Below are 14,150 nucleotides of genomic sequence, written 5' to 3'. Positions count from 1 at the left end.
TTGCTAATGTTAAATTAGTGAATGTCGTGACCTTGCTGTACCAAGCTTGTTCTGCTGTGGAATCTGAAGGTCAGAGTCTCAGGAGGAGCTGAGTCCATGGATCACCCTTACAGGACAGACAACTGTCTTCTTATAGCTCAGGTACACAGCAATCTGCCCCTCTGCCAACATCTCACCAGGACATTCTCAGAAGCAGCCAGTATAGACTGCTGAAGGGACTCTCTGCCAGAGACACTGCTCAGGAGGAGAAATCCCTGAAGAGAAGGTGAGTTCTTCTCACCAGGTTGGGCAGGAAACCGTAGATGACATATTTCAATAGATGCTGGTGGAAAATTAACAGTGAGCTGCACTTTGAAGTTGGTGCCAGAGAGGATGTGGCAGGCAGACAGGCAGATTGGCTGTACAGAGGAGACATTGTTACTGCATTAAAAAAATTAAAAACAGACAATAACCAGCCTAAATTCTTCTGCATTTGCCTAATTTCCTGTGGAAACAGGAACACAGAGCAAAGTGAATCCAATTTGACAAGTTAAGCGAGTGGCTGATCAGAGCAGGAAAACTAACAATCCTCATTGCAGGTCATTAAGCTCTTTCAAAGACATTAATAAACAAAGCCTCACAACCCCTGTCTGACATAAGTGCATTTTCACCCTCATTGTACGGACAAGGGAGCAAAGCTCAGAGGGGAAGTGGCTTCCTGAGGTCACAGTGGGCAGAATCCAAGAGTCCCAATTCTTAGTTATCTGTGCTAAGCACTACAGAGCACTGTCTCCAGAATATGGCTGTGCAGCAACTGTGCAGAGAAAACACTGAATGGAAGCCTATCTTGATTCTGTCAGCCATCAGCATATGGGGACATTAGTCACTTTCTTAGCCAGGGAGGAAAAGGTGGAGAAAATGTCAGGCATCACAGCACTCAACTCAAGAATGACACTCCTGTATACATGTGCACGCATGTGTACTTGGGCATGCACCTGCTTGAGTGCTAAGCAGCCTCCTGAAAACGGTGTAAATTCTCAGCTGTTTAACAGCATCCTCTCCCTGTGGGGCTGGGAAGGTCACTAATGCAAGGATATTGCAGCCTCCATTCCAGCTGTAAGCTCTGACAGAAAATTACAGTACACTGGAGTACAGAGACACTTACACAACAAAGTTGCTGCCATCAGACATTAATAACCTCTTTCAAAAGCTAATAACCCGAGGTTACCTCTTACACAAGAGCTCTTGGCATAAAGACACCATCTTTTGAGCAGGAGGCTTGATAAGTAGCAGTGTTACAGTTAGCGCTATCCCACATGCTGACTATAAAGTTAGCTCCCCAAGACCAAGCAATTCTCAGCTGACAAATCCAGCCGGCTCCTCACACCAGACAGACATACACTGAGATGTGTATAGATGGTTTCCAAACAAGTCATGGCTCCTCTCTTTCTTCTCTGCACCCCTCCTATCTCCCAGATCTCGCATCTTCCTTTTCCCCTCACACTTTGCTTCCTGCCGTCTACCAGGCTGACCCCTGCACCTTGAAGTCTTCCTGAACTCATCCACCAAATACCTTCTCTCTCCCCCACCTTCAATCTACTCTTGAAGCAATCCTCTTTCCAGTCTTCTCATCATTAGTAACATAGACTCCCCCTCACCCAAACCATTGCACTGTCTTTTCTTGTCTGGTGTGCAAGCTCTTTGGGTAGAGAACACGCATGGCATGTATTCTGTAAAGCACAGTATAAATTTATGTGCTTAGAAGAGGCTTTTTCTGCATGGGCCTGAGCAATAATGTTTTGTCCTCTACCCCAAACGTAGCATACAGCTGTTCACCCTCCGTACCACTACTGCTCACTGGGGAGGATCTGGGTATCATGATTCACAAGAGTACATGCAAAATTCAATTCCCTTATTAAAAGGGGAAGTATTGAGGGATTCTTGTTGCACAGAAGTGGAGGCTGTGATAAGGTTGTTACAGAGTTTCCAACAGTTTAGACTGATAAGATTTTTTTTTAAATTAGTAATAAAACCCAACCCCAACCCCCCACAAAAACATAATGGCTGAGAGAAGATGATGATGTCTGTCTGGATATGGGTGAGTTTTTTCATGTAGTTGATGGATCTCCATTCCAAACAGCTGAATGTAGTGCCTTGCATGTTCTGTTACTATAATGGCTGGGGTTTTTAAATCTACCAGGGTCATTTTGATGCACCTCCCCCTTGAATTCCAGCAGGCAATGTGCATTATCCCTGATGCAGTTTTGAAAATCTCAGCCCTTCTATCTCCAAAGGTCAAAATGCTCCCACTCCCCACAATTTAAGGTAAATAATAAACAGAAACTTACAAATTTCAGAGACATGGGTCAAGCCCTGGCCCACCACACTTTTTTCTTTTCTTTTCTCTTAAGTGTCTACTGTACCACAACTTCTTAAAAAGAAACAGCCTTAAGAGTGAGATTTCACATGCGCACCAGCTGTGTCTCAGTGCCAACCTGAAATGTCTACAGACTGTTTTTCACAGATGTTGAGTTTCCACTGTTCCAGAAGTGTGCAGCTCTGCACCTCTGAGAGTCAGACATCCAGCACTCAGAAACAGAATGCACCTTCATATCAGTGAAGGCATGACACTGACCATTTTGGTTGTACAATGCTTATTGGAAACCTACCGTGATGTGCTGTTGAGCCCTCTTACCTGGTGAAGCAGCCCGCAATGGTGAAAGTGAGGGAAGCCACTTCACTTAATATTTGAAAAATACAATACTACAATAGGAATTCCTCAGCCATAACTGCAAAGCGTGTATGCATAACCAAACATTTAACACTGTAACTGCTTCAGAGAAACATAGTACCTCACCACAACGCTGCACTGCCCAGCGGTGCATGTGTGAGACCAAGAAGGATTGCAGGGGAAGGAACGAGAATCAGAAACAGTCTCTTTCATGCAGGTATTAATTCCCCCTGGCACAATAGCATTTCTGGGTGCTACGCTGATATCAGCTGTGTCAGAGTCCTTCTTAGCTGATTTATGTGCTCAAGCCAACATCTCTGGGAAAAGTTAATATAAAAACAAAGCAGGTTGATTCCTCAAACCCACATAAGCAGCAAAGGAAACCCAGTGAATTGGGTGTAATGAGAAGGTTCATCATTCCATGTTGCGAAACTTTGCTTGTTTAAAGAAGAGAGTGTCTCTGGAGTAGTGAAACATCTGTGGTGTTCTCCTAGGGATTTTCCACCAAGAATGTCAGTCTGCATCTGGAACTGCAGGTTCCGCAGCCTGTCATAGAAATGGGATGAGATCATCAAGGAGAAGCCAACCAGTTCCCAAGTTGTCCACCAAAGTGAGAAATCACAGTGACAAAGGCAGCTGAAGGCAGCTACCTTGCTCCAAAAAAGATTTTTTAATAATATATACAATAATTGGCAGCGATGCTGAAGGCTGAGATAACAGCGCCAAGGCTTCCACGTTCCCTGTAGGTGGAATGGAAACTCTCCAACCGAGCAGGGTGGGTTAGGCAGATGTGTGAACTACTCAGTTACTCCTCTACAAGCTTGCAGCATGGGGTCTGCAAGATGGCACTACAAGGCAGAGTATCTCACAGTTGAACTCAGGGACCTTCTGAGGAGCAACAAGTTTGAATCGCATCTGGTTTTCTGAGTATTCGTACTGCACTCGAAAGACAAGGCAGTACAAATTCTCCAATTCTTTCAGACACTAAATCGGTTAAAGAGCATGCTGTGTGGGATGGGGTGTTTGGGTTGAAAGCATAACCTCGATTCAAAGGACTGCAGGGTTGATGGCACTACAGCCATCAGTGGCGAAGTTTTACTAAGGAGGCTGGATAAAGGAACTGGAACAGGAAGGAGAGTGATTCACAGCAAAGGCCTGAAAGCTGCTGTGACTCCCACCAAACCAGACACTAGTCTCTAATGCAAGATGAACCCAGACATCACTTGCCTTACGACTAAATCCCAAGTGCAACAACAAAATACAATGAGGGTGATTTTTCTCTCACTCATGCCAGTAAATCACAAGCATTTCAGCTGAAGTCAATGACATTACATTGTCATGAAACCAGAGGAAATGAGAAATCTAGTCCAACTTGTGTAGTTACACACATGTGCTGGTGTAAATCCGCAGTAACTAAATTGGAGTCAGTGGAGTTTTACCATTTTAAAAGAGGTGTGAATGAGAGGAAAATTCAGCCTACAAAGAAAAAACATTTGTGTTTGCTTTCGGCAGAATATACCTCTGCCCTGTCTTTTTCTAAAGTACCATTTGTGTGTGGGAGTCTTGAGAGAACATGAGTTAAAGCTATCAGTGACTAGTGTGACAAAGTCAGTCCAATTCCTGGGCCTCTGTCCTCTGATCAGTCCACTAGGACCCTCTAAGGGCCCTGTTGCCTTCGCTGGGGCAAGGGGTAGTCAGGGGGGAACCCAGCTCCCACCCACTCATGCCGGGTTCCGGCCCAGGGACCCTGTGCAGCTGCCAGTGGGAGGATCTGACTCCCTTTGTCCTTGGCACAGCAACTCTCCTCCCTGGGCCATTTCCCCAGACGATTCCCCCTGGTACCTTCTCCAGCCCGTGGCAGTCCCAGGCCTTCTCTCTTAATCGTGTAGAAGCTCCCACTCTCTCTGTGATCTCCGGGGTTCCTGTTGTTCTCCTCTGCTCCTCTCAAACCTGTTCTCTCTCTGCTTTCCTCTCACTCTCTCCCCCTGCCCTTCCCACTGTGGAGGGTTTTAAAGGCCTCCCACTGGCCCACTCATTGGGACCAGTAGGATTTAATTAGGCTGAGCTGTTTCCTACCCAGCTGCCTCTGATCGCCCTGCAGGCCCCTCTGCTTGTTTACGCTTCCTTCACCCTGGCCCTGCCACACGAGCCAGCTTATACCTTCCCCACTGCGATCAACCCCTTACAATGATCAAACTGCAGTATTGTGAAAGTGGCTGTGAAACAGCAGAGCACTTACTGACTGCAACTACTCCTAAGACGACTCAATTTCATCTTGGAAGCACTAATGGATCATAAGCAGGCCAGGTTTCTCCTACCATGACAGACATCCCCGTTTCAAACCTACTCAATATCAATCTAAAATTTCCTGATGTAAGATTTCAAAATGGGAGTGATGGCCCTGAAATCCTGAAGCATCCTGATGAAGACAATAGCGACTGAGGAGTCATGACGCTGCTTCCAAACTAGCACTTGATTCACATTTTCATTATTTGAAATCACTGCCATGTCCTTCAGTGAAATGCCGTGCGGGTCTTTTTTGCTATCTCTGCAAGAAAGATCAACGTGCAATGGCCACTCAAGAGACACTGCAGTAACAAGGCAGCTAAACACACACAGTGGCAGTTTCTGAGTTCAGAAAAAGGGATGACACTGGTTGTTTTACAGTAAGGCCCTTCATAGGACAGGTTTGTGTGTACTGGGTGAGAGTTCGGTGCAACTGCCAATTCTTACGAATTTTCAGCATGAAGAATTAAAGCCAGCTGCTGAAACTACTGGCCAAATGGGTTTTGGTTTGGGGGTTTGTTCTCTGAAGTGGAATTCATTTGGGTTTGAAATTTCAGACTGACAACTCGCTGGGGGGAAGTCAGCTGTTCAACTCCTGGTAACATACAGGCAGAACCAGACAAGTTTCACTCATAGTCCCAAATATACCATGATCCCTGATCTGGTGAAAAGCAAAGGCTGGAAATTAGATGCCTGAGTTCCAGTAACACTCCATAGGAGTTGAATGCCGTGCTCTCTTGGGTTCATTTCAAAATCACAGTCACAGTCCAGACTCCAGGGCAGGGGTGTCCAAAACATTCACCACTTGCCGCACATGGCGAATAGGACGCTGCACTGTGGTGAAGATGGCACTGGCCATGCTGCGGCTCTTGAACTATATGTGGCTTTTGGAGCATTTAAATGTGGCTACCTCTGAGAGTCTCACGTGGGGAGTGCTGTCTGCCGGCTCCATGCATACACCCCAGCACTTAGTGGGACATGCAAGTGGCAGCACCAACGGCAGCCCTCGCAGTGGCTCCAGCAAGTCACTGGCATTGATTTAGAACGGGGGAGTTAGGGATGTCTGGCTCTGGGGAAGGAGGAGAGCATTTACTTAGAGGGGGGTGGGAGTGCTTGGCTCTGGCGCAGCCTGGCTCTGGGAGAAGGCATTTAATTAAAGCAGGGTTGGGGGGAGGGGAGGAAGGGGAGAGTTGGGAGTGACTGGCTCTGTAAAGTTTTGTGCAATGTAATGTGACAAATATGGAAAGACAACCCCCACAAGAGTTGTGATCTTTGCATTCCTGATGGACATGGCTGCTCTAGGGCTCACTTAGATCTTACTGGCTCAGCCAACAGTGTCCAAGGAATGGCCTTGTGGGCTACGTCTACACGTGCACCCAACTTCGAAATAGCTTATTTCGATGTTGCGACATCGAAATAGGCTATTTCGATGAATAACGTCTACACGTCCTCCAGGGCTGGCAACGTCGATGTTCAACTTCGACGTTGCTCAGCCCAACATCGAAATAGGCACAGCGAGGGAACGTCTACACGCCAAAGTAGCACACATCGAAATAAGGGAGCCAGGCACAGCTGCAGACAGGGTCACGGGGCGGACTCAACAGCAAGTCGCTCCCTTAAAGGGCCCCTCCCAGACACACTTTCATTAAACAGTGCAAGATACACAGAGCCAACAACTAGTTGCAGACCCTGTATATGCAGCACGGACCCCCAGCTGCAGCAGCAGCAGCCAGAAGCCCTGGGCTAAGGGCTGCTGCCCACGGTGACCACAGAGCCCCGCAAGGGCTGGAGAGAGAGTATCTCTCAACCCCCCAGCTGATGGCCGCCATGGAGGACCCCGCTATTTCGATGTTGCGGGACGCGGATCGTCTACACGTCCCTACTTCGATGTTGAACGTCGAAGTAGGGCGCTATTCCCATCCCCTCATGGGGTTAGCGACTTCGACGTCTCGCCGCCTAACGTCGATTTCAACTTCGAAATAGCGCCCGACGCGTGTAGACGTGACGGGCGCTATTTCGAAGTTAGTGCCGCTACTTCGAAGTAGCGTGCACGTATAGACACAGCTGTGGCGATACGAAGAGCTACTTAATGTTATTATTAGGGGATGGCACTGAGACCCAAAACATTTCACACAGGCCACTTTTTGGTCACAACCATGCCCCTGTAGCCCGGGGGGGGAACATTTTTGGTCACAACCATGCCCCTGTAGCCCAGGGGGGGAACATTTTTGGTCACAACCATGCCCCTGTAGCCCATGGGGGGGGGACATTTTTGGTCACAACCATGCCCCTGTAGCCCATGGGGGGGACATTTTGGTCACAACCATGCCCCTGTAGCCCGGGGGGGGAACATTTTTGGTCACAACCATGCCCCTGTAGCCCGGGGGGGGAACATTTTTGGTCACAACCATGCCCCTGTAGCCCATGGGGGGGACATTTTTGGTCACAACCATGCCCCTGTAGCCCGGGGGGGGAACATTTTTGGTCACAACCATGCCCCTGTAGCCCGGGGGGGGAACATTTTTGGTCACAACCATGCCCCTGTAGCCCATGGGGGGGACATTTTTGGTCACAACCATGCCCCTGTAGCCCGGGGGGGGAACATTTTTGGTCACAACCATGTCCCTGTAGCCCGGGGGGGGGACATTTTTGGTCACAACCATGCCCCTGTAGCCCATGGGGGGGGACATTTTTGGCCCTTATCGCTGGGTTTTACTACAGTCATAAATAGAACCCTTAGGACAATAACGACGAGAAGTCCTGTGGCACCTTACAGATTGACAGATATTTTGGAGCATATGCTTTAATGGGCAAAGACCACAAAAGCTTATGCTCCAAAATACCTGTTAGCCTATAACATACCACAGGACTCCTCATTGTTTTTACAGATACAGACTAACATGGCTCCCCGCTGATAATTGTCCACAGGGTGATGCTCAGCTTCAACAAAAATTGAGTTCTGAACCAGAGCTTCTCTGTAGTTCAAGAGCATTTGGACCTGGCACTCCGGTATGGGCCCCTATCTGCTTTAAAAAGTCGCCTTAGGGCAAGACATATACAATGAACGCTATCGGGGCAGGTCAGACTGTCAAATATGGGCCCTGCAGACCCTTGACAGATTCACTGTAATGTGTGCTTAACTCATCACTCTTGTCATGTAAGATGGGCTAATGGGTGAGATGGAAAACTTGAGAGGTAGCTCTCATTCCTCTCTCAATTAGACAAGCAATAAGGGTCTAGTGAGTAGGCTGCAAAGCAGCAGAGCTGGTATCACCATCAATGTACATGATGCAGTCGTGAGGAGAAGCTGAATGGTGAAGCCAAAAAGTAAAAGCAGTAGGGGGCAGAGAAAAGTGTTGATAGCAAACATGAGAATGAGGGAGAAGTCAGAAGAAAGAAAAAGCCAGAGAGAGAGGAAGAGGGAGCTGGACTGATAGAGATGCAGCTTTGGTAGGAGAAGCATGTTGAATTGCTTTGCACTGACCCTCTCTAGCTGACCCAAAGGAAGCAGTAAAGGGCTCCCAAAAGTTCATCAAAAAGATGAAGGGGAAAATAAGGGAAAGAGGGGATCATCCCTATACAAAAAAAAAACAAAACAACTAAATAACTTATTTGGAGGACTGGATAACTAAATTCTGACAAATATCCCAGCAGGGTGAGTGAAAACCTACTTATACAGTATTGCAGTCTCTTAGAAGAGACTGATAGAAACTATCCTGAGAAGAGTCACTTTGCCAAGCAAGAATATAAAGTGTGTAAGATGCTAAATTGATCCATCTCAACTGCTGCATTGATATGACAAGACACTGAACACAGAGCATACCCACAGTATCTCTGGTGACCCACTGTCCCCAGGCTGATGATCAGCTCTCTTAGCAGGTACTTCACTGTATAATTTGGAGGTAATATTTTAGCACCCTGATCTGATGTGCTGCATCAGTGATTATGATTGTCAGTAACCAGCTGTCATCTTCTCTTCTGTACACAGAAGTTTGGCATTTTTTGTTTTGAATTGACGTGAGGCTATTTCAAGATGACTAGAACACTCACTGATGTCAGCTTACATACAGCATGTTAAAAAGAGTTACTCTGTTTTATGTTTTAAAGGGTGTAAAGTTTAAAAAAAACGTGGTTAGGAGACTGGATTTTACTCAGCATTGGAGAACCAGATCATTCACTTAAACCCTGAGTGGAATTGTAGGTGTCCCTTTTCCTACTATTTAGAGCAGAACTCCCTCAAAATGGACCACTGTGGGAGAGAAACTTCTGTGCAGATTTGGGTGAGATAGGGTGAATTTCATCCACTTCAGATTATACTCCTGCTTGATTACAGATAATGGGGTATTGAACTTCCACAAAATGAGCTTTCCTCTGAGGCAGAGTCTACACTATGAGATAAATTCAAATTTAAGGCAGTTACCTTGGTATTACCACATGACTGACTTCACTGTAAAAACCATTAGCTCGATTTAGGGATCACTAATGCTGAGATTACAATATCATCGTTACCTGAGGGGTGTAGTGCCAAGCTTGAATTCAAAAGTTTGATTAAAGGCCAGTGTGGAAGCGCCGTGTCTTAAAATCGAATTTATTAGGCTTCAGAGGTGATCGTATGTAACCCCACAGTGCTCCACTCTGGATGCTGCTCTCAAGTGCGCAGGAACTAGGTAACAGGAACACCGTGAATTTCAAAGCGGGAGCAGCAAGTCTATGGCTCTGGGCTCATGTTTATATGAGAGCCCGAGAAATGTCTTTCTTTCTATGCTATTAGCGCTCTGAGTGCATCTTCCCATTACAAACAGCCCAGGCAGGGAGGTTGTGGTTCTATCACTACACTTGGTATTTTTTTCTGCACTGCCTGGTGCCAGCCGCTGCCCCACCTCACCACATGGCAACAAGGCTGTTGTGGGGGTCGTGCTTGCATAAGATGCAGAGAAACTTCTTCTCAGTGGTTTACATTGGTGAGCAAACCCCCCTCCCTCCCTAGGGGCCACACAGTTGGGGTCTTTCCTGTGTTCAGCAGAATCATGTGGGTAGCTCCCAACCCAGGATGTGCCCGCTGTTTGGTGCTCACCAGGCAGAGAGGCAGCACCATACCCTAGCTGGCACGCATTTAGGGTGGGAAAGAATTTTGGTGATTAATTTTGGGTGACTAATAACTAATAATCGGGAGCTTGCAGCTGTGGGGGTGGGGGGAGGAGTCTCCCCCAGCAGCTAAGATACCTGGGGGGACCATGTCAACTGGCCCCCCACTGAACTCCCCGATGCCCCTAGCAAGGGACCAGTGGTGCTTGCAGCTGCCAGAGGGAAGTCTTCCCCAGTGGCTAAGATACTTGGGGGCTTGCTACCACTGGAGTGAAGTCACCTCCCCACGGTGACTAAGATACTTGGGGGCTTGCTGCTGCTGGAAGGAAGTCTTCCCCCGTGGCTAATATTATCGGGGGGGGCGGGCAGGATGACTACTTCAGCTACTTCAACATTCCAACTGGCTCTGCAGCTGCAGGCCACAGCACCCCCTCTCCTGCCCCTACCAAAAATAATTTTCAGGAGTTTGCTGTCCATTGCAGACGCCTGCTGGTTTGATGTTTCTGTTATAAAATCTTTTTCCTAACATTTCCTACCTGTCTTCATGCTTTAACCCGCTCAGAAACACAAGGGTGGAGGGCTAGTTGAGATTCCTGTTTCTGTTATAAGTTTAGTGTGTGATAGTTCACTGCCATCCCCCATGTTCGCAATGTCTGTGTACTGAAAAGGAAAGTCAAAAATCTTTTTTCCTAGACTTTTCTATCCTCTTTCTTCTAACTTTGAGAATACAGTAAGGGTCTTTGTATTATTTTCAGGGATTGGATACAATCACGGGAGGGGGGACACTCAGTGGATGGCCAGTTGAGAATTCAACCACAGAAGAAAGACATTTCTGTAAACTTTTTTGCCATCTCTGTGGATGACCTACTTTTCCTTCCTTCCAACTGGAAAAAATGGACGTTTGCTCACCAGGAGGGGAATGAGGAAAATTCAACGTGGGAAGATGAGGAAAAGACCAGCAAGCATACCCAGAATGATATAGGGATGAGGGAACTGTGGGGTAGGTTCCCACAATGCACTAATGCAACAGTCAAAGTTTGCCAATTGAGTGTGGCAGCAATAAGTCAACTTTGTGAGGAGCACGTGAGGAAATGAGGATGATCAAATTCAAACTTATAAATTCCAGAATTACAAAATTGATATTAATGAATCTGAATTTATCTCATAGTGTAGATGCAGCCTAATTCCAATCGGAATGAAGAGGAAGGTAACGGAGGTGCCTCATGTGTTTAAAGACAGTAAAATGCAAGGAACATTTATGTGAAATTCATTCATCACACAGAAGTAACACCAACATACCTAAACAAGAGTATCTTCCACGTGTGACTTTGTCCCCATTTCCTAATCTGCCTCCTAAATCTGGTAGCTCACTTATACTGAACCACAACTCCTGATGCAACAATGTCTTTTCTGACAAGACAAAACCAAGAGGACTCACCATCTCCCAAAAGGACTGACTTATCCTGCTACAAGCTTCTGAAGTATTGTTTGCCTCCTTTGAAATACATCGGACATAGGATTCTTAACTGTATCCCATTGATGGATACTTGTTTACTCCAATTTTCAAAAGACAATCAGAAATATCAAGTGAGTGCAAGTGAGTATGATGAATTACATGAAGTAAGAACAGACTAGAGAGCAAACTTAGAGCTTGTGGTTGATACTAGTCTGGTGACTAAATCAGAGTTGGGAGGGAGCCCACACAATCCTATTGTTGGGCATTTGACCTGTGTAAAAACAACACATCAATTTACCAATCAAATATTATCAAATAATGTCCAAAACAGTCAAATACATTAAAGCACTAATTTTTCAGGATAGCAACAACAGTAACAAAAAAGAGCAAGACTTTATGATCACCAGTAAGATTTGTCTTAGACACTTATGGAAAAATAAATAAATAAATAAGACATGTAAACAAGTCATTTGAACTCTGAAAAATGAAAAGCATAGTGAAATTAAATTCTAATAAAAATTAAATAGTGACACCCTCCAGAAGGTAGGCTGCTGCCTGTATCAAGACGTTCTTGCTGCAATGGTTGATAGTATTTCATAGTGGCCAAATAATAGGTGGTCAACTGGAATTATTTGATTGGTCAATTGATCAATTTGCTAAGCCTATGCAATCTATGCTTTCAACTCCCCAGGAAAAGGAAACTCAGCTTCAGAAAATAGCATTCCAATTCCTTCATCATTCAGGTATACAACTAATAAGAACTTTATTTTGAGCTGAAGACTCCAAAAAGAACTAGGAAATCTAGTGTCATCCCCACTGTAAACTATCAACACCTCCACAGAGACAACTGCAGGAAATATCTGCATTCTCCCACCATCTCATCTGAACTATCTGCAGAGGATGAAGTGTCTGCTAAGTTGAAGACCAGCTCAAGAAAGAACCTGAATCCAGACTGAATTACACACGGCTCTCAAGGGCCAGTCTAGTTTAAGTGGCTGTAGAAAAATAAACGGGAACTGCTCATGTCAGTCTATACCTGGGCTATCCCTGCTTCTATCCATCAGACACCTTTCGTGACTTGACTTTGTTTTTCTGATAAGCTTTTATGAAACAGTCTATAATAAAAGTCTGAAAACAAGATAAGATACTTACCCTCCTTCAAAGATCTTGATCCTGGCAGGCTCCCCTCTCTTGGATATGGGAGCCTCTTCTTCTGATTTGCCTCTTTTATCCTCTTCCTTCTCAGCTCTAGTTAAATCTTTTCGACCTTCATTGGAAAGGAGTGAAGGCAAATGAACCTATCTCCCCAAAAGAGCAAAACAATCATTTATTACATTTCAAATGGCTCTAATAAGTACACAGACCATATACACTGAGTTCCTTCAGATGGAGAAGGCAAACTACCACACGTAATACTGATTGTGATGACTGTTTTTTGTAACTAGGACTCGCATTTTCAAATACACTCGCAAACTCTGGCTCTTGTCCTCTGTTTGATTTGTCTTATTTAGACTGAACTTTTAAGACTTGGGGAATATGTTAATGAGCTATGTAAATTAACAGCAATTTACATATATTATCATAATATTACTTAACAAATATCTAGGATTTATATTCTTGTTGTAAGGTTGTTCTACATGGGTATCATCATTTTACAAATTTGGAAACTGGGGCACAGATCAGTTAAGTATCTTGTCCTGGTCACTCAGTGAATCAGTGTCAGAGTCAGGAATAGACACCGGACCAAGTTCCCAGTGTAGTGCTCCAGCTGTTAGCTAACGCTGATCTCATCTATAGCTGTATACTCTCTGGTAGATTCAGACACTACACAAATTGCTAGAAAGGGAACATTTGTAAAATGAATGATTTTGGTCCCAAGTTTGGTATCTTTCTTCAGAAATCTGGATTCTCACTTTCTAAACTTCGTAGGAACTGATGGTTACTGAAAGCTCTTGGATGACTTCCTTCCTCCCAAGAAAAAGAGAGTTAGCCAAGGGCTCAGCACATCCACTGCCACAAACATAATGCCAACAGTTTCTCTCTCTCCCCTGAGAGGTTATAAAAGTGAAGTTTTCTCTTCTTTCCACTGCTAAGCAGGAGGTCCTTTGCCTTGTCTCGGACTCAAGCATAAAAACGGACACACTATGACATGTCATCTGAGTGACTGTTAATAATTGTGGTTACCCCATACGAATACAAATCTTAGTTCTCTGCTATGAGACTCAATCTGTTCTAAGGAAAGCAAAACTCTCTACTTCAAGGAGCTCAAGAAGACATGAAGTCAGGGAGAGCATAGAAACCCACACTTTAGATGTCAGAATTAGAACATCCAAAGTTAATGAAACTTCTTGGCAAGTTTTCACCCTAACTTATTCTATGCCCCAGTTTCACCTTTTGTAAAAGAACAATAGTAATATTTGCTATCACAGATGTACTGTTAGGTTTAATATATTGATGTTCTGAAAGAACAAGATGTACAGAGTAGATGGAAGGCCCTAGACAATTGCAGAGTAAATTATACAGTAGCTATTTTGCTATTATATAATTGCATATCAGCTAAAAACTGTGCATGCTCACTAGCTGTTTAGTTAGCCTTGTAGCTATTTGCAGAGC

General features: G+C 45.2%; 1 protein-coding gene across 4 annotated transcripts in view; it reads right to left on the bottom strand.

The window, feature by feature from the left end:
- Positions 1–14,150, bottom strand: part of HIVEP3 (HIVEP zinc finger 3) — a 460,559-nt gene that overhangs the window by 82,090 nt on the left and 364,319 nt on the right. For all 4 annotated transcript variants that reach the window (XM_074976609.1, XM_074976612.1, XM_074976610.1 and 1 more), the window contains exon 6: positions 12,690–12,835. In XM_074976609.1, the coding sequence (XP_074832710.1) occupies positions 12,690–12,835 (146 nt within the window). The remainder of the gene's footprint in view (positions 1–12,689; positions 12,836–14,150) is intronic.

This window comes from Carettochelys insculpta, chromosome 24 (genome assembly GCF_033958435.1).
Source record: "Carettochelys insculpta isolate YL-2023 chromosome 24, ASM3395843v1, whole genome shotgun sequence".
In the NCBI taxonomy this organism is placed as follows: Eukaryota; Metazoa; Chordata; order Testudines; family Carettochelyidae; genus Carettochelys; species Carettochelys insculpta.
This window is presented reverse-complemented; position numbering and strand designations above follow the sequence as displayed.